Source organism: Dromiciops gliroides, chromosome 3, assembly GCF_019393635.1.
Source record: "Dromiciops gliroides isolate mDroGli1 chromosome 3, mDroGli1.pri, whole genome shotgun sequence".
NCBI classification, from domain to species: domain Eukaryota; kingdom Metazoa; phylum Chordata; class Mammalia; order Microbiotheria; family Microbiotheriidae; genus Dromiciops; species Dromiciops gliroides.
Window position 1 is genome coordinate 252,929,536 of NC_057863.1, and position 19,050 is coordinate 252,948,585.

The 19,050-nt window shown below is 38.5% G+C and overlaps 1 protein-coding gene across 6 annotated transcripts in view; it reads right to left on the reverse strand.

Moving 5' to 3' along the window:
• CHST10 (carbohydrate sulfotransferase 10) overlaps positions 1–19,050 on the reverse strand; it is a 50,941-nt gene that overhangs the window by 18,517 nt on the left and 13,374 nt on the right. For 4 of the 6 annotated variants that reach the window (XM_043999000.1, XM_043998998.1, XM_043998996.1 and 1 more), the window contains 2 exons: positions 10,872–11,020; positions 5,086–5,177 (listed from right to left, as the gene is read on the reverse strand). In XM_043999000.1, the coding sequence (XP_043854935.1) occupies positions 5,086–5,177; positions 10,872–10,971 (192 nt within the window). In that variant the 5' untranslated portion in view covers positions 10,972–11,020. Of the gene's footprint in view, positions 1–5,085; positions 5,178–10,871; positions 11,025–19,050 lie in introns of all 6 variants that reach the window. The other 2 variants (XM_043998999.1, XM_043999001.1) reach the window with 2 other exon arrangements.

A 19,050-nucleotide genomic window follows, 5' to 3' on the forward strand; every position in this document is an offset into this window, starting at 1 on the left:
GGGTGGGGGGTCACTGGGGGTCATTGAAGAGGAGGAAATTCTTTGAAATGATAGTCCAAGGCTGGAGATAATCTCTCTGTGCAGGGGTCAATTCTTGGACCCATTGATCACCTACTGTTTCATGGTTATTTAAGCTCTGTGCCTCACCACCATGGGGTCTTTGGTCTGAGAGAGAAGCTACAGACCTAATTTATTAATATCTTGCTGGCCATATTACTAAAATGATTAAATTACCCAGATACTATGTCTCTCATATTTTTAATCATCACACCAGGACACTCAATCTGTCAGCTCCAAGTGTTTTCATTGGCTGTCCCACAAAACCTGAAATTTCCTGGCTTTCTTCAAGTCCCAGTTAAAATCCCAACTGCTACAGAGAGCCTTTCCCATTCCCCCTTAATTCTATAACCTTTCTTCTTCTGATTATTTCCATTTATCCCGTGTATTAAAAGAGCTATAGCAGCTTCCTCTCCTCAACGCACTGGAATAGAATGTAGGCTTTCACAAGCCCAGTAAAACAATATCACAGTGGTAACACTAGGCTGATGCAGTGTTTGTTTTCTATTCCTATTCTTCGTTGGTCATAAATATCATTGATTTAAGTTAATTCTTCTGTTTTCCCCTTCAAGTGTTTCTACTTTAGAAAAAAGAAAACAACTCTTAAAATGATTCTTTGAATAATATATAAATGTACTATTAATATATGATGTGATATAATATTAACTTATAATTATTTTAATATACTATAAAATATTATGTGTCACATAGTATTATAATATAACATGCAATTATATAAATAATAACTAGGACTTACATAGTATTTGAAAGTTTGTAAAGCACTTGATGTATACATGAGATGTTCAGATTTAGAAAATCCACCCCAAATGTTCACATGGATGGCTTGTTTGTGCCCAACCTGTGGTAGAGCATTCTGAGCTTGTATTGGTCTCATCAGCCACAGTCAGACACAGTGTAGCTTGACTCTAACTTACTGATGTCATTTTTGTCGTCTTTGAGAACAAAGGACACCAACCAACCAACCAGAGATCCTAGAGAAGCCCCCTCAAGGTTGTTTTATAAGGGGAATGTGGGTATGGCTGTATATACTCTCACATCCACCCATGCCCATTCTGTTTAGAGGGTTCTTTTTTTTTTGCAGGGCATTGGGGGTTAAGTGGCTTGCCCAGGGTCACACAGCTAGTAAGTGTCAAGTATCTGAGGTCATATTTGAACTCAGGTCCTCCTGAATCCAGGGCCGGTGCTTTATCCGTTGTGCCACCTAGCTGCCCCCTAGAGGGTTCTTTGACATAAAACCTTCCACATGTCCAGTTTTACTCCTGCTTGCTCCACAAACTAACTAGGCTGCACTGGACCAAGGGCACCAGAAGGGGAATCATTTGACCCAACATTACTTGCCTCCTATCTTCTTTATTTCCTCCAAGAGATTTTACACATGCTTTGCTTCCTTCTTTCCCTTGGTCTCTCTCTCAGCTCATAATTTGGTTAATTCCACCTCAAATTATCTCTTGGAAGCCTTTGGGTTCATAAAGACACAACACAATACATACACATCCGTTCTTTTCCTCTTCCTCTTCAATACTGCTCAGTTCTTTGTGAAAAAAGAATCTTTCTCATGTTCTCTTTCTTTCCTTCTCTCTTCCTTCTGAATCAAACCCCAACTCTATTCATGGATGATAAGCCTAAAGAGTAGCCCTCCCTACTTTTAACAAAAGTTTTGGAAAAAAAAAAAACTTTTGAAAAAGTTCTAAGTTTTAAAATGATGGTAGACCAGTACCATCAACTTCTAAAGTCTTTGAGAATACCCAGAAATCCCATTCTCAAACTTACTTAACTTTCTATTTTCTCATCTTCTAATTAAACTTGCCTTTCCTTAAGCACCAGCATTCAAGATAAAAACATTTCTTATTCAATTTTATTTTTGCTTTAATTACTATTATTAGAGCAGTATTGTTTTCTACTATTTTTCATTGCAAATGTACAACTAGATTATGGGTTAAATAGGCTTCTGTGGAAACCTGGGAACCTAACCACCCATTTATAAAATTGTTTCTAGTGAAAATTTCTTCCATGTTCTAAATAACTGAAACTCTGAAACACAACCCACTGGGGACTTCCTGGTCTTTTGCCAAACTTTAAAGGTTTCTACTCTTTTTATTGAGTGACTGGGGAGTGGGGTGGGACTTGTGAGTTCTTCCATCTAGAGAGTTCCCAGGTAAGGAAATCCCCTCTACCAATACAGATCTGCAATAGTTCTGCAATTTAAAGTCAACTATAGTCTTGGAACACCAAAACATTGACTTTTCCGAGGTCATACAGCCCGTGTATGCCAGACATGGAACAGGAACTGACTCTATTCACTTTTGCCACAAACTTTCCTTTGTTCCCTCCTGTCATCTAATAAGGGCCTCTGCTAATTGTGTCTCTCTCCATTCTTTTCCTCTTATCTTCACCTCTTATTATCTCATCATTTTATCTTTTCAAATCTTATAAATTAGTTGCCTCTTTGGAAGAACTGTCAATGAATTTCTGTCAAGTCTTTCTTGACTCAAAGTCTTCACTTTTCTTGTTCTTTCCTGAAGTTTTTTTTTTTTTTCTGGCACTATAATGCCACAACCTGAATGGCTCCAGAGTTTGTAAGCTTCATGCTATCAATTCCCTTGTGACAGTAGAATTGAAAATCGGATGCCTCTCAGTTTGATAAGGCATCCTCTTTCTCCCCAGACTCTACTTTCAGTATTCATATCATATAGGCTCTGGGCAGGACCCACTTTCCCCTGCGTCATCTATAGAAATCAGAAGCACAGGGCTGAGGAAACCTGTACAAATTAATTATGGACTCTAGTCTGGCTAGAAGAGTTTAGTGTGCAAATTGTAATTTGAAAGGACTCAACACTGTAGAATGTCTTCTGCTGGGAGTGCAACCTAAACTATTTAAAAAATGTTTTGTTGATGGGTAAAGAAAAGGCCAAAAATTAAAATCACTTCCTAATGTCTTCCTTTCTACCCAATAGAACCCTTTCTTACAAGAAAGTACAGTTAAGCAATACAAATCAACACACTGGCTCTGCCTGACAATATGACAATTCCATACCTATAGTTCACAAATTCTCTAAGAAGTGGGAGGCACTCTACACTGCCAATCCTCTCAAGTTACAATTGGCAACCTAAACTATTCCAGTCAGACTACAGTGTGTCTCTAAGTCTATAATGATTGAAGAGAACATGTAATCTCCAGGAACCCAATCCAGATAATTGGGGGTGAGGCAGGGGGGAAAGATACTTTAAGAATAGAGAGGCTGAATTGTTAGTATAGTTAACCTCTTCCCCAGCCCCTAACAATGGTTAACGCTTGTTTATGTTTGCTTAGTCTTCATAAATTATTGCTAAGAGAAAGTGGTTTCTTAGATTCATGCACAGCACTTGATGACTGGTAAATGCTTTACATGTTTGCTTTAGTTTATTACTGTTTTTAGGCAGCATGATCACCTGATCAGAAGCTAAAAAAGAATGAGAAGGAACATTCATTCAAGGCCTGACTCAAGTTTTACCTAGCTCTGTGTGGTTCTTTTTGTTGGCATGAACCTATGTGGATGGCTCCCTCAGATAAAGTCAGGGTCTCCCATGTTAGAGACCAGGTTAGGTCACTCATCTGTGTTCATCTAGGTTCAACTACGTCCACAAGAGCAGGAACCACATCATACTTCTATATCCCTCACTGATATTATCACATTAGTAATGTATCATGATTCATTCCATCACAAATCTCTAATAGATTAGGCCTTGTTTTCTTTGAGTTTTATACACACACACACACACACACACACACATTCTCTCACACCTTTAAAGGTATAGGGTATTTATATGAGTTGTGTTCCTCTAAAACACTGTATATAAATCAGATTTTTAAAATAAAGTATTTTCTACACAGGGGGTAAGAGATTGGGCCTTGACACGTAAAAAGATCATTATGTTGCTGTTCAATTTTTTTGAAAAACAAAAAGTTCTTTGCCTTCTTTTAAAGCTAAGCATCAATGAAACCTTAGATTTGGACTCCCCAAAAGGGTGTATATTCTGAGAAATCCGGTAAACAACCTATAAATGAAGATGTATGCATCAATATATGAGCACAAAGTAAAAGGAAAAAAACAGTCCTAATCTACTTTACCCTTTGCCAAAATAGTATGTTAGCATCATATGATGATGATGATAATTAATGATGATAAACATTTATAGAGTGCTTATTACATGCCAGGCACTGTGCTAAGTGCTTTACAATTATTATCTTATTTGATCTTCACAGTAGCCTTGGGAGGTAGGTGCTATTATTATCCCCATTTTTCATTCAAGGAAACTGAGGAAAAAAGTTAAATGACTTGTCCAGGGTCACATAAACTAGTGTCTGAAGTCATACTTGAACTCAGGTCTTCTTGACTCTGGGTCCAGCACTCTGTACACTCTACTACCACCTACTTGTTTCTGTGCCACTTACTTCTAGCATCACTGTATACCACCTGCTAAAGCAGGATTTTCTTGTACACTTGGACCTTTTTTTGCATTTCTGCACCTACTACAGTTTCAGCTGCTCTATATGAAAACACGACCCCTAAAACAACTAGTGAAAAATGCTATCCTGGCAAACCAAAGACATCTGCACATTTTTTTTCCTTCCTCAATTTCTTTTCTACCTGGGACTCATTTGCAAGCTGACTAAATCAAATGGTCCGAGCTATTTTGGTCTTCTTTTATGAAGCCTATTTGTTTTTTTCATCCATTTAATTTTTTTAAAAAATTCAATCTCATTTAAATTTTCAGTTCCAAATTCTCTTCCTCTTTCTACCCTTTCTCTCCCATCACTGAGAAGGCAAGAATATATACTTTGTATAACATATGAAGTCATGTAATACGTATTTCCACATTAGCCATGTGAAAGAGAGAGGAAAAAATGCTTCTATCTGTACTCTGAGTCTTATCAGTTCTCTGATCTGAAGGTAGACAGCATTTTTTTTTAAATCATTTCTCATGGATTTTAAAAGAAATCCCATTTCCCTGCTTGACAGTGCTCACCTTTGTTTCTTTAAGCAAGTGTTTCTCCTCTCTCCACTTTTCTAATTCTGGCATAGTTGTCAGGAACGGGAACTCTTGTTTGGCACCATATACTAAAAGACAAAGGAATATGATAAGCTGTGCTGATCATTTCAATCAGAATTTCAATTTGGAGTTATACAGATCTACTCAAAATGACCTGGGAATGAATAGGTCAGATAAATGCCTAACCAGAATGGTATTCTATATGATTCTAGTGGTTCTTTAAAAAAAAAATCCATTTAGTTTCAATGCAATAGACACGTCCTAAGAAATCCCCAAAAAGTATATTCTCTGAAAACAACAGATTATTAGCAGAAAGTAAGGATGTGTCCTTTAGCTGCAGTAGGATGACACTAACACCAAATCTTGTATTTGACTAGAATTTTGTTGTCTTTCCATATTGACATCATTTACGCAGGGAGAATGCTAGGGTTTATGTTGAAATGAAGCATGACTGTTATTGTCAGATATGTACATCAAGGCAGACGTGGAGGTCAATGGTTCCATCTGTTTCACAAAGTCTCATTCTTGTCCAGAGCTTTATTTGTGTTCCAAAAAATCTTGATAGATGATGGTCCCATCACACCCTAGAATTTCCCTGATTGGTACACTATCAATAATTGCTCATGATAATGCTTTTAAATAACCAGAAGAAATGCTAATTTTAAAATAGAGATCAGTGAAAAGAAAGATCTAAATTTCACCCCTCCCCCCATTCAAGTTCATGGACCTCTGGCTTAAGAATCTTCGCCCTGTTCTTTATTTTATTGATGAACTTTGGAAAAATCTGTTAGTGTAAAAAAAAATCTGCTTTTCTGATCAGTTCCTGCAGCAGAGAAAGTCATCAAATATATATGTGCATGAAAAAGAAAGAGATGTTCACAGAGTAGATTTATGTAGCAAAGTTGCCCCCCCCCCCCCACGGCATAAAACCAAAAGCAGACTGTCACTATAACCAAAATTACAACTAGCACAGTGCTAAGCACTCAAACGAAGGATTTCCCATCTGCTTTATAGAAATGAAATTTCATTATATCGAATTTCACAGCATTTTAGGGTTCTCCTCCAAGTGTTTCCATTTAAGAATGCTTTAAAATTGGCTTTAAGTCTGAAAGAGGAAATTTGCTGGGACAAAAGAAATAAACTGTAACAGCTGTGATTAAAAGATTAAAGGCCCCCGTATACACACATACCCATTAAACTTCCTATTTTCTCTATATGTCAAATAGCCTATCCGTGATTAATTTATTCAACTGGCAAGTGCAAAGTATGGGCATTCACAAAATCCAAAAATGGGAATTATCATGAGAAAAATTCTCCCTGACTCCCAGGAAGGTAAAGACTTACAACATTAAAGCAGGTGGAAGTCTGTCCTGTTTTTAAAGATACCATCCAAGAATTGGGCAGTTTCCCTTGTGATTGGGAACCTATTCCAGGGCTTAATCCCTGGGATAGTCAAGAAGTTGTGCTTTATATCTAACCAAATACTCTTAATTTAAATCCATATCCTCTTTTTTTTTTTTTGTGAGGTAATTGGGGTTAAGTGACTTGCCCAGGGTCACACAGCTAGTAAGTGTTAAGTGTCTGAGGTCAGATTTGAACTCAGGTCCTCCTGACTATGGGGCCTGTGCTCTATCCACTGCACCACCTAGCTGCCCCTTAAATCCTCTTATTCAGTCCTTTGTGGAGGGGGGGTGTGTGTGTGTGTGTGTGTGTGTGTGTGTGTGTGTGTGAGAGAGAGAGAGAGAGAGAGAGAGAGAGAGAGAGAGAGAGAGAGAGAGAAATAACCCTTCATTTATTTGAAGACATTACATCACATTCCCCTGCATTTTCTCCTCCAGGTTAAAAACACCACTTCCATGAATGTTCTCCTTGGAGGGATTATTTTCCATCTATTTATTATTCTTGGTTCTACTTTCCTCTTCAGTTATTACCCATTCTTTATAAAGCCCAAACTGGTCATACTTACTATAGTTGCCCCTTGTTTGCTGAGGATCTCACCCCATGAGATAATAATGTTTAAGCAAAATTCCTAGTTAACTTGAATTTATCTTTAAAGGACTCTCATTTTTTTCTTTCTATTTTAAATGCTATATCTTTCTAAACTGAACTATATGCTTTCTCACTATTTTCAACAGAATGTACCATTTTGCTTTTTCTTCCTGACTTAAGGGCACCATTCTAGATATAAAATATTGTAATGTGTTATAACACTGGGTTGCCTTTGGAGTTTATTGAAGCATGTAGGGCTATCCCTTTTTTTCAGTAGTTTTTTAGTCATGACTGAGGTCTTTGTGACCTCATTGAGATTTTCTTGGCAAAGATACTGGAGTGATTTACCATTTTCTTCTCCAGCTCATTTCACAGATGAGGAAACTGAGGCAAACAGGCCCGATTTGGACTCAAGAAGATGAGTCTTCCTGATTCCTTTCCCAATGCTCTATCCACTGTGTCACCTGGCTGCCCTGTACTAGCCTTAGTAATGTGTAATTTCAATCACTTCTGATCCCTGTAGTCCTTATTACCAAATAAAACTAAGTTAGCAGTAACTTTCTTCTTAGCAAGTCTGAACTGACTTTGCATATTTTCTCATGTGCTTCTGAAGGCTGTGCTTACTAAGCTTACTCTGAATAACAGGCACATGAAGCTGAAGTATTTCTTGGTGGAAATAGTGACCCTTGGATGCCTCATGTTCCCCTGGCCTCAGTGCTTCTCTCTCCTCTTTCCCAGGGGATTGTCTTCTATGCAACAACCATCCCTTCATGCTCATAGGGAAGAAAGGGAAAGACAGACGGTGGGGCCATGTTGGGTGGTACCATCCATCAGCATTCAACTTCCCACTGACCTTACATGAGAGAGACTATTTAGGATAAGGAAAAGTCCATTACCTATTTGTCAATCACTCTTTACACTCTCACAGCCTGTAGGGGACACCTATGGCTGGGGCTTTGGTATTTTCTTTTGGATAGTTTTTTTTTTTCTTTTTGCAGGACAATGAGGGTTAAGTGACTTGCACAGGGTCACACAGCTAGTAAGTGTCAAATGGCTGAAACCGGATTTGAACCCAGGTCCTCCTGAATCCAGGGCTGGTGCTTTATCCACTGTGCCACCTAGCTGCCCCCAGCTTTGGTATTCTTAATCACACTTTATGAAGAGGTCTCTATAAAGCTCTCATCAAAGGGAGGATGTTTAATGGTGCAATACAGAAAGCATGGAGCTGTCACCCATGTCATAAATCGTTTCCATTACAGGTTGAACCTAAAAGTGTTCCTAAGCCACTGCCTATGTTTCCTTCATGCCTTTCATTCTGAGTCATTTCAGCATTGTTGCTGAGGGAGAGCTGCCTCCTGCTGGAAGATGACAGTCATCAGAGGACTCTGTGATCTTCAGAGTGCCTTCACGTATGTGATCTCATTTGATCCTCTCAATAACAGGGTAAGTGCTGCCATTCCCATTTTACAGATGAAGAAACATTTGCCACTCTGCCTTAGCTCTTATTCATTCTGTCTAAGCCTTGGGCACTAAGAGTTCTAGGTGCTTTATGTATGTGGGTAGCTCTTAGTCACGAAGACCCAGAATGAGGAAATGGGATAAATGCATGATGACCCATTTTGGAGTGAATCCTATATAAACTGGAATCACGAAGAGGGGACAGCTCTTTGGATTTACTGAACTATTTGCTCCCACAGAGGTTGTTGTTATTAACCTGTGTGCATCCCTGTGGGTGGGAACCTGGAGAAGTACACATGTATATACTTGCTGCATATTTGTTTACATTTCTCTGTGGAGTATTGATACGCAGTAAAAGATTTTCTTTTTCATTTTTTTTTTATGATTTACTTTGATTCAATTCCCCCAAATTGTAAACTTGCATTTGGGGCCAACATGTGCCTGGCCTAAGAAACTTCTTCAAAAGCTAGAAAGCGGTGGACTTTATACCTGAGCACTTAGGTGGCCCAGTGGATAGAAGACTGGAAAGGAATCAGAGAGACTCATCTTGTTGAGTTCAAATCTGGTCTCAGACACTTACTAGCTGTGTGACCCTTTAGCAAGTCACATATTCCTGTTTACTTTAGTTTCCTCTTCTGTGAAATGAGCTGGAAAAGGAAATAGCAAACCAGTATCTTTGCCAAGAAAACCTCAAATGGGGTCAAGTAGAGTTTGGACATGACTGAAAAATGGCTGAACAACAAACAAATTATAGGACTCAGTGTTCTGAACTTGAGTTCAGTGCTCTGCATCATCCTGGATGTTCAGGACAAGAAAGCAAACTTGTTACTTAAAGCTGCAGAATGTTATGCCTAAGACATTTCCATCTTCTGAAATGACTCTTGTCTACCTTTGTAATGACTACTACCTGAAGACCCACATGTGACTGGTCACTTGTGCTGATCATTAATTAGCATGAAATCATCCTAATTAATGATCATAGACCCAAAGGATTATAGCTTTAGATCTGGAAGTGATCTTGGATGCAATCTATTCAAACCACTTCATTTTACAACTGAGGAAACTGGGGCTCATATAGATGAAGTTACCCTAAGGTGTCTAAGGTCACACTAGACATAGGCAGGATTTGAATGTAGGTCCCTTGACTCTAAATCTGGTGCCTTCTACTGCATCACCGTGTACTTGCACATCCACAAAGAATCAAGAAGGTCTTGACTTTAAAGTCTAAAGTCCAAATGGTGTTTTTGGGGGTGGGGGGAGGGTCCAAGACTCAGAGATGCATATCACGAATAGACAATTCAAGTTTTCTGATGCTTTGTTGCTATGTAACACTGACATCACCTTGGGGGTGAGGTTGGTAGGAGGGGAACCATTCAACTCTATTTAGTACTGCATTTCATCCCCTAAGAATTAGAGGCTTTATTGTTGTTCAGCTGTTTCACCCTGTCTGACTCTTTGTGACCCCATTTGGAGTTTTTTTGGCAAAGATACTGAAGTGATTTGCCATTTCCTTCTCCAGTTCATTTTACAGATGGGGAAACTGAGGCAACAGGGTTAAGTGATTTGCCCAGGGTTACACAGCTAATGAGTGCCTGAGACTGGATTTGAACTCAGGAAGATAAATCTTCCTGACTTCAGGCCCAGTGCTCTCTCCACTGTGCTACCTGTTAGAGAGCTAAATAGGGCACTCCCTATTCAAACCCAATAAATATCTTTAGATAACTGGTTTTTCAGGGATAATGCCAGAAGGTTACATTTGTATCCATAGCATCTAGCACAGTGCCAGGCACACAGAAGGTTCTTAATAAGTATTTGAGCATTGATCCATTAATTCATTCAATAAAAATTTATTGATTGTTTATTCCATGCAAGGCCCTGTGTGCTTAGCCCCTCAAGGGATATAAAAATGTTAAGATCAATGAATCAACAAACATTTATTAAGCATTTACTATGTGCAAAATGCTGGGGATAGAAAAAGAACCAAAAGACAGTCCCTGCCCTCAAGGAGCATAGAATCTAATGTGAGAGACAACATGCAAACAAATATACACAGAGCAAGCTATAGACAGGATAAAGGCGAAGTGACCCAGGGAGAGAAGGCACTGGAATTAGGAGGGGCTGGGAAAGGCTTCCAGTTAAATCAGCAAACCTTCCAGTAAATGGTAACATTCACTAATATGAACAATAATGAAGTCAGTTGCATCCACCAACTAGGGACCTTATCTACAGCATATTTGACATAATATACGGTAGCCAATAGGCATGTTATAGTATACTCATTTAACTGAACCCAATTAGTGCTTACATATACCTACCATCTGGATCTTTAAAGGTTAAAGTGATGAATTTGCTGGCAACCATAAACATGAAAATCACCCAAAAGCAGGCAGCTAACAGAAGCCACTGGTGGTGCATGTTGTCAAATGTGATCCATCTAACCACTGGTTCTTCTTGGAAAACACAGCTTCCTCCCCAAGAGAAAAGAAAACAAAAGAAAACACAAAAAACCAACCATGATAAATAGAGTGATACAACAAAAAGATATGCCAAAAAAAAGATCAACCCATAATTATTTTGCTGAACAGTTGTAAACTGTAATTATTCTCCTTCCTCTGATTGATCCTCTCTCTTACCAATAGCCTACTACATTTCTGATTTAACATTTTTTTTTGTTTTAGTTAAAGATTGAGGAAATAATTCCTTCCTTACCCTTCCCCCCAATCAATCAGGTTAATTTTCAAACATCCTTTGCAAAAAGAATTGAGGCACAGTGAGGAAAACACAAAAGTCATTTGTATTTGACTTTGGACTGCATCGACGTATTGATTTTATTTGGGGAAGCAGATTTACCTTCCTAATTCTGTTTGGCTCAAGTTAATACTAAAATAAGCTTTCAATGCCTGAGTTCTCACCAACTGCTGCAAGCCCAGGAACAGGTGGTAGGGGAAAGCCTGCTTGGGATTAAATGTTCACCTTGGGCAATCCACAGGCTACATACTCCACAAGAACACAATCAAGAGCAGACTGTGTTTAAAATCCTAAATTGCTGACGGAATAAAACTACAGCTTAAATAATTGCTGGGGGAGTAGGGGAAAGATTTTAATAATTTAAATTCCCCTGCATTTATTCGCCTGCCAAGACCTGTTCAGACAGGTCTTTCTTCAGTGGTTTCTGTTTTCCATGCTACCATTTACATCTTCAGAGGTTGGGAGTTTGGGTCTTAAATGTGTCATAGAAGTTATGCTTTGTTGCATATTGAGAGAAATATGAAGAAAGTGAAAGCCTTAACTTGGGTCCTGGCAAGAAAATGAGGGAGAGAGGGAAAGAGATGAAGAGAGAAGGGAGGGACGGAGGGGGAGACAGAGACAGAGGGGGGGGGGCTTTCATTTCACCTCTAACATTGTGATTTTTCAAGCTAAATCAAACTAGCTAAAGAGACCTATATGGGCTGGCATGGTTTTCACCAGTCGATTAAGGCTATCTATCATTTCACGGAAGGAAAAGAGACTCTAGGATTACAAATATTATTGCTGCCAGGGGCATCATTTTCAGGAGGATCCAAGCTATGGCTCCCTAATCCTTGAACTGTGCACATTTAGAAGGGAACAAAAAAAAAATAATTCTCCTACATTATGTCCCAAAGCATCAGTATCCTGAAACCTCCCAAGAATGCTGTCACCCTAAGAGGGAATGACAAACTATGTGGCATTGTGTCTGTCAATCAAAACAGGGGCGGCACATTCCTGAAGTGTCTGTTTCTTTCTATAGTGGGTCAGTAAGAGGAAATGAACAAGCTTGGGAGATCTGGCAGGAAGAGGCACTTACTGAATTATTGTAGGGAGGATGGGAGTGTGTATATCCCCAGAATACAGACAATTACTAGCTAGGGGACCCTGGGCAAGTCACTTCACCCTGTTTGTCTCAGTTTCCTCAGCTGTAAAATGAGAAGGAAATGGCAAATCACTCTAATATCTTTGCTCAGAAAGCCCCAAATGGGGTCATGAAGAGTTGGATATAACTGAAATGACTTAACAACAACAACAGCAACAACAACACCACAATGATAGTCTGTGTGTAGGCTCTGAATGTTCATAGCTGTGGTACAAAATATTTAGAATCCATATTACAATGGCAAGAGAGTGTTAACCAGTAGAAAAGAACAGTGAGTTTGGAGTCAAAAAGACTCCTGTTTAAATCCCAACTCCTGGCACTTACTTACTACCTATATGACCTTTAACCTCTCTGGGCTTCAGATAGCCTTGGAGGTGCCTTCCAGTTCTAATGCTAAGATGCCAGGAACACAGGAAACTGAGTGAGCCAAGGAAAGGATTCTCTTTCAGAGACACATAAAACAACAAGTCATCAAGGGAGAAATGCATCATGAAAACTGCCCTGTCTGTACTGACTATATGTGAATCTCCTTGGTTGTACACCTTATCTGTCTTACTAGGTTCCCTGGTCTTTTGACCATTCTGTCTTGGTATCGTACTGCCTCCCTGGTGTGAGTCGAGGATGTCTTTTTACTTAAGGTTTCTATGCCCAGCATGCTTAAGTCACCTTTTAAAATAACCCATCCAAATCCTTACACCATAATTGCACTTCTAGACATATCCCTTCTGTGAAGGCTGGCATTATTAAATGAAGATGACAATCATTTCCTCCTCCTAGCTCTCCTAGCTCTCCCTTGCATGCTCAACTGCTGAACTAATCCAGCCACATAAAGCCATATGGCATGTTTTAAAATCTTTTATTGATACTTTTGTTTTTATATCGCTTACATTTCCTAATATATTTTGCCCTCTTTCCCTTACTAGAGATTAGTCCCTTATAATAAAGAATAAAAAAGTTCAGCAAAATTAGCAAACATATGAACCAATTCCAACATTAAATGCAGTACTAGAGATATTCATCATTTGGGTTTTTTATGTCAAAATATTCCATTATATTCATGCACCACATTTGTTCAGCCATGTCCAATTGATGGGAAACTGCTTTATTTCCAGTTCTTTGCCAATTAAAAAAAAGGCTGTTATGAGTATTTTAGTATGTGGGCATATGCCTAGTAGTTGGAGCTCTAGGTAAAATGGTATGGATATTTTAGTCACTTTGTTAGCATAGTTTGAAACTGCTTTCAAGAATAATTGGACCAATTTACAGCTCCAAATTTACAGCACATTAGTGTTGCCTGTCTTTCCATAGCTATTCTCATAGCTCATCCTCTTTGTCAATTTGTTGAGGGTATGGTAAAAACTCAGTCATATCTGTTGGCATTTCTCAGATTATTAGTGATTTTGAATACAGTTATTAATAATTTGCAATTCTTTTGAGAACTGACTATCCATAGCCTTTGATTATTCATTACTAGGGAATAGCTTTTGGTCTTATGTATTTCTGTTAGTTACTTACATATGCTGGATATTTGACTCTTGTCAGAGCTATCTGATTCAGATTTTTCCCATCTGACAGCTTCCTTTCCTAATGACCTGTGTTAATGTAAGAGCTATTATATTTCATGTAGTTGAAACTTTTTTTGGTCTTCTGTGATCAAGAAATTCCTTGCTTAGTTAAGAAATTTCCCATTAATCACATCAATGAAAACTACCTGATCTTGTTCCCTTCTAATTTTTTAAATGTTTGTCCCTTAATAGTCTTTGTTATCCATTTTGAGCTTATTGTGGTATGTGGTACAAGATATTTGTGTAAACTAATTTCTGACAAATTGTTTCCCACTTTCCCCAACAATTCCTGTCAAATAGGGAGTTCTTTAATGTAGTTTGTATTCTGATATTTATAAAACACTGGGGTACTGAGTTCAATTGTTTCTGATTCTTTCCTATCTAGTAGTATGTTGCACTGAATGACTTTTCTATTTTATAAATCATCACCAAATAGTTTTGATGGTTATTACTTTATACCATTCCTTTATTATTTCCCTTCAGACTGCCTTGTAGAATTTTCTAGAGATGAAACTATTCCATGGAACATTTGTTTCTGCTCAAAGTCATTCCAGATTTTAAGAGCTACTAACTTTTTCTATTCAGATATCATTGTAGTCTTTCTTTCTCCCCTGCTCCACTCTCAACCCCCCAGTTTCAGAAGGGATCTTACTTATGTGAACTTACAATTTTTAAAAGTGGCCCACTATACAAAATTTCTGCACAAATAATGTAAAGTCAGCTAGTTGGCCTTCTCCTTTCAGGTTAGTATGTTAAACATAGGACAGAAAAGGGCCATGACAGGCAAGGTACACAAGGGGAAGAGAGAATGCTGGTTTCCCACTCTCTTCTCAACAGCGTCCAGTTGCTGTTTCTCTTCTTTCCATCTCTAGACTAGATTACATGAGGAATCTGGAAAGGATGGAGAATTAACTGAACTAAGGATAGGGGACAAGGTGGAGTGGGGAGGTTGAAATGCTTCAGGTACAGCAAAAGCTAGTCCCTGATTAAAACCATTATGTTTTTCTTTTCCTTTAAAGGAGAGGACTTTCACTGACCTCTTAAGCAAACCTACTCAGTATAGATTTATATTGGACAGTGTGTTAGCTTTGTGCCCCCAAATTCCTGTTATCTATTCTGTTGCCAGCAGGGAGTCCCTGCTGGAGGTCCACTCTGGAGGAATCTAGAATGTGATCTTGGTAAATGTTTTACACTGTGCTGTGTATTTTGCATTTGCAAGTTACGTTTCAGCGTTGTGCTCTCCACTCTTGGCTGAATTTAGACAACATTAGAAACCAAGATTATAGGAAATGTACTGTAGTTCAGTTGGAAAAGTCCTCTAGTTTTGCAGCCACATATTTCTGTTCTGACAGTGTATTCAATGTTCAATATTCATAATTCTCTTTCCTCTCCATTCCTCCATTCTTTCTATCTTGAATATATGGGCTCCTTCCCTGCTGCCTACAAATGAACCCGAGTCTCCACAAAATGACCTCTCCACAGCCCTTGCCACTTTGATCAAATGAGTCACCATGTAAAGCTCTTTGCAAAATTTAAAACGCTACATAAAGGCTAGCTATTCTTTGACACCATTGATCACCCTCTTCTGCTGGGCACTTTTTCTTCTCTAGGTATTTACGACACTGCTTTCTCCCGATTCTTTTTCTGTCTCATGTCTCCTCTGCATTCTTATCATCATGGCCACTAATTAGTTGTAGGTCTTCCCCAAGGGTCTGTCCTAGGCTCTCTTTTCTCCTCTTCCTCTCCACTCTCTTGACTTAGTCATCTTATTATCTCCAATGGATTTAAATGCAAATGACTCCCAGATCTAAGTATCCAGCCCTAACATCTCTCTGGGCTCCAGTCTCCCATCACCAACTGAACTAAATGTCTCACAAGCATCTCAAACTCAACATATCCGAAATGGAACTCACTGTCTTTTCCCCTAAACCTCTTCCAAACTTCGCTATTACTTACTGTGAATGACACCACCATCTTCTCAGTCACCCAAGCTTGTAACGATGTCACATGCTTTCTGTTTTCACATCCACAGTCTACCTCTTATGCCTTCCTTTCTTTTCACTCATGACAGATGTTGCTCTGCTACATGCCTGTACCATCTCTTCCCTGGTCAATTCAGTAGCCTTCAAAAGGGCCTCCCAGCCTCAGTTCTTTCCCCACTCCAATCCATTCTCCATTCGATTGATTTTCCTAACATACAAGCATGACGGATTTTATCCTCTCATTCAGTAAACTCCAGCGGCTTCTTGTTGCCTCAAGGATCAAATAGACTGTTTGACATTCAAAGCCCTTCACTGGCCTCTCCTTATCTTTCTAGTCCTAAAGCATTGTACTCCCCACCCACACATTCTATGATCCAGCAATGCTGGCTTTCTTGTAGTTCCTAGAACATGTCTAATCTCTGGGCCTATTTCACTGCCTCCTCACCTCCACCTGTTGGATTCTTCCAGTTCTCAGCACAAATCCAACCAAGTCCCAGTCTTTGCTAACAATAGTGCCTTATTTCTGTAATCACCTTCCACTTGCCTTCCACTATTTTTACTCTGTAGGTACAACTTTTTGCCATGCGGTCTCCCTCATTGGAATGTGAACCCGCCCCTTCTAAGGCAGGGACTGTATGTATGTATATATGTGTGTTTAGCACCAGTGTTTAGCACAGTATTTGCCACACAGTGTTTAATAACTGTCCTTTGACTGACTGAAAATACCTGTAAGATGTGGATAAATCAAGACTCCTTTACTGTTCTGCGGCAGAAACATTTAAGAATTTTTTTCAACTGTCCCTCTTTTTATTCTCTGAGGGGGTGGAGAACTATGAATATTGAACATTGAACACACTGTCAGATTTGGTTAATATATTCATTAGTTTTGCTGATGTGTTTTCTCTTTCATTTTTATTCTTTGTCACATGGGCAGATGTCTGAGTAGGGGAGAAGGGAGGGTTTAATTTGGAAATGAAGATGATGTAAAACAAATGATATCAGCAAATTCTCTTAAAAGAGTTCATTTTTTCCAATTTCCTATCAAGGGAATAATAATAGCTTATTTACTATTACAAAATGAGTTAACACATATTGTCTCATGTAATTCTCATAAGAGTACTGTGAGGGGGACAGCTAGTTGGCATAGTGCTTAAAGCACCAGCCCCAGATTCAGGAGAAACTGAGTTCAAATATGGCCTCAGACGCTTACTAGCTGTGTGACCCTGGGCAAGTCACTTAACCCTCATTGCCCCTCCCCCAAAAAAGAGTACTGTGAGATAGGTAGTGTGTTTACATCCCCATCTTAGAGACAGGGAAATTGAGGCTCAGAAAGGTCAAGTGGTTTACACGTGGAACATATATATTAAGTGAAAGAGCCAAGTCTTCTGGTACCAAGTCCAACTGCAATAGACCCACAGGGACCCATGAAATTAAAAGAAGCATAGTAAAAGGTAAGAGAAAAAAGCTTAAGGGATTCAACTTGAATGCTCTATAAGTAGAGGAACTTCATTTAATGAGATACTTAAATATACTTAACATGTATGTAACACAGTGTGTATTTATACCACAATATTCATATGTACACATATAACAATAATTAATCTCATACCACATATCATATGATAGTACTTTATAAAGCCCATGTAAACCTATGAGGGGATAAAATTGTTTTCTGATCCTTTATGAGAGAATTAACTCATGACTTATGGGACTAAATTGAAAAAAGCTGACATAAGAACTTGGTCTTAAGTGATTTAAAAAAAACCAAAAACCCAACAATTTTTTTTATTTCTCAAAGGTCTTTCTTGTAAATACTGACATAGAGTAATGGCATAGATCTTTTCCACAAGGTATTTCAATAGATGAGCATATGTTATATACTACCTTATAACACACATGTAATATGTATCACACAATATACCAATACATGCGTATTCTATTGTATGGTATACATAACACATATGTAATACAGTGAGTTTATATTTCAATCCTATGTATACATACAACAATAATCAATATCATGCCATATACCATATAACATGATAATAATTTGGATTTGATAATACCATTATTTTTTTTAAAGTTTCACTACCAAAGTCTTATTCTGATGCCTCACCATGATGGAGAGGTATAACCTTGGATTTGTCTATATAAGGCCATGTCAGAAAAAACATACAGTTCCCCTGGATTCTAACAAGTTAGAAAGGTTTGATGTATGAGCTTATTGATGGACTGTGTGTTTAATTTTCCAAGGACTAGTTTATCTAAATTGAGAGGAGACCACCACCAGAAGTTTGGCCATTAGGTGATGTCCTGTGGCCCTGGAAACTCATAAAGACTACTAAGAGGGGTTGCTATCAATGGAGTAAGTACCTACACCAAGGAAATGACAGAAGTTATCAAAGTTTAATTAAAAAAAAAAAAGGCGGGGTGGGGAGTAAGGGATGAAGAAGCCACATCCTTCTACTTCCCTTATCTGTAAAAGGGGCTAGATCAAATGACTTTTTTGGTCCCTAGTGATCCTATCACTAATTTAATCATGGAGTGATACAAAATACAGTGAAATCTTGGCAGCTTGTGACCCTCGGGGAATGAATTGTTTTGGATACCTGTCAAGTTTCTTGTATAGCTGAAGGTTTGTTCTAAATATTTAAGACTTGTTTATTCTAAGTATCTAATACTTGCTTTTGTTACAGCCACTTTTAAAATGGAAAACTTTCTACTAAAAACAAAACGAAACAAAAATACCCTTTCTACTAAAAACTTTAAGGCCTTTTTTTTTCTGGGGCAATGAGGGTTAAGTGACTTGCCCAGGGTCACACAGCCAGTAAGTGTCAAGTATCTGAGGCTGGATTTGAACTCAGGTCCTCCTGAATCCAGGACCAGCGCTTTATCCACTGTACCACCTAGCTACCTCCAGGCCTTCTTAAAAAATATGTGCTGTTTGTATAGACTATATTAGATTGCTTACTATCTCAGGGAGAGGGGAAGGGAAGGAGGGATAAAATTTGGAACTCCAAACTTTTTAAAAAGTTTTAAAATTGTTTTAATATGT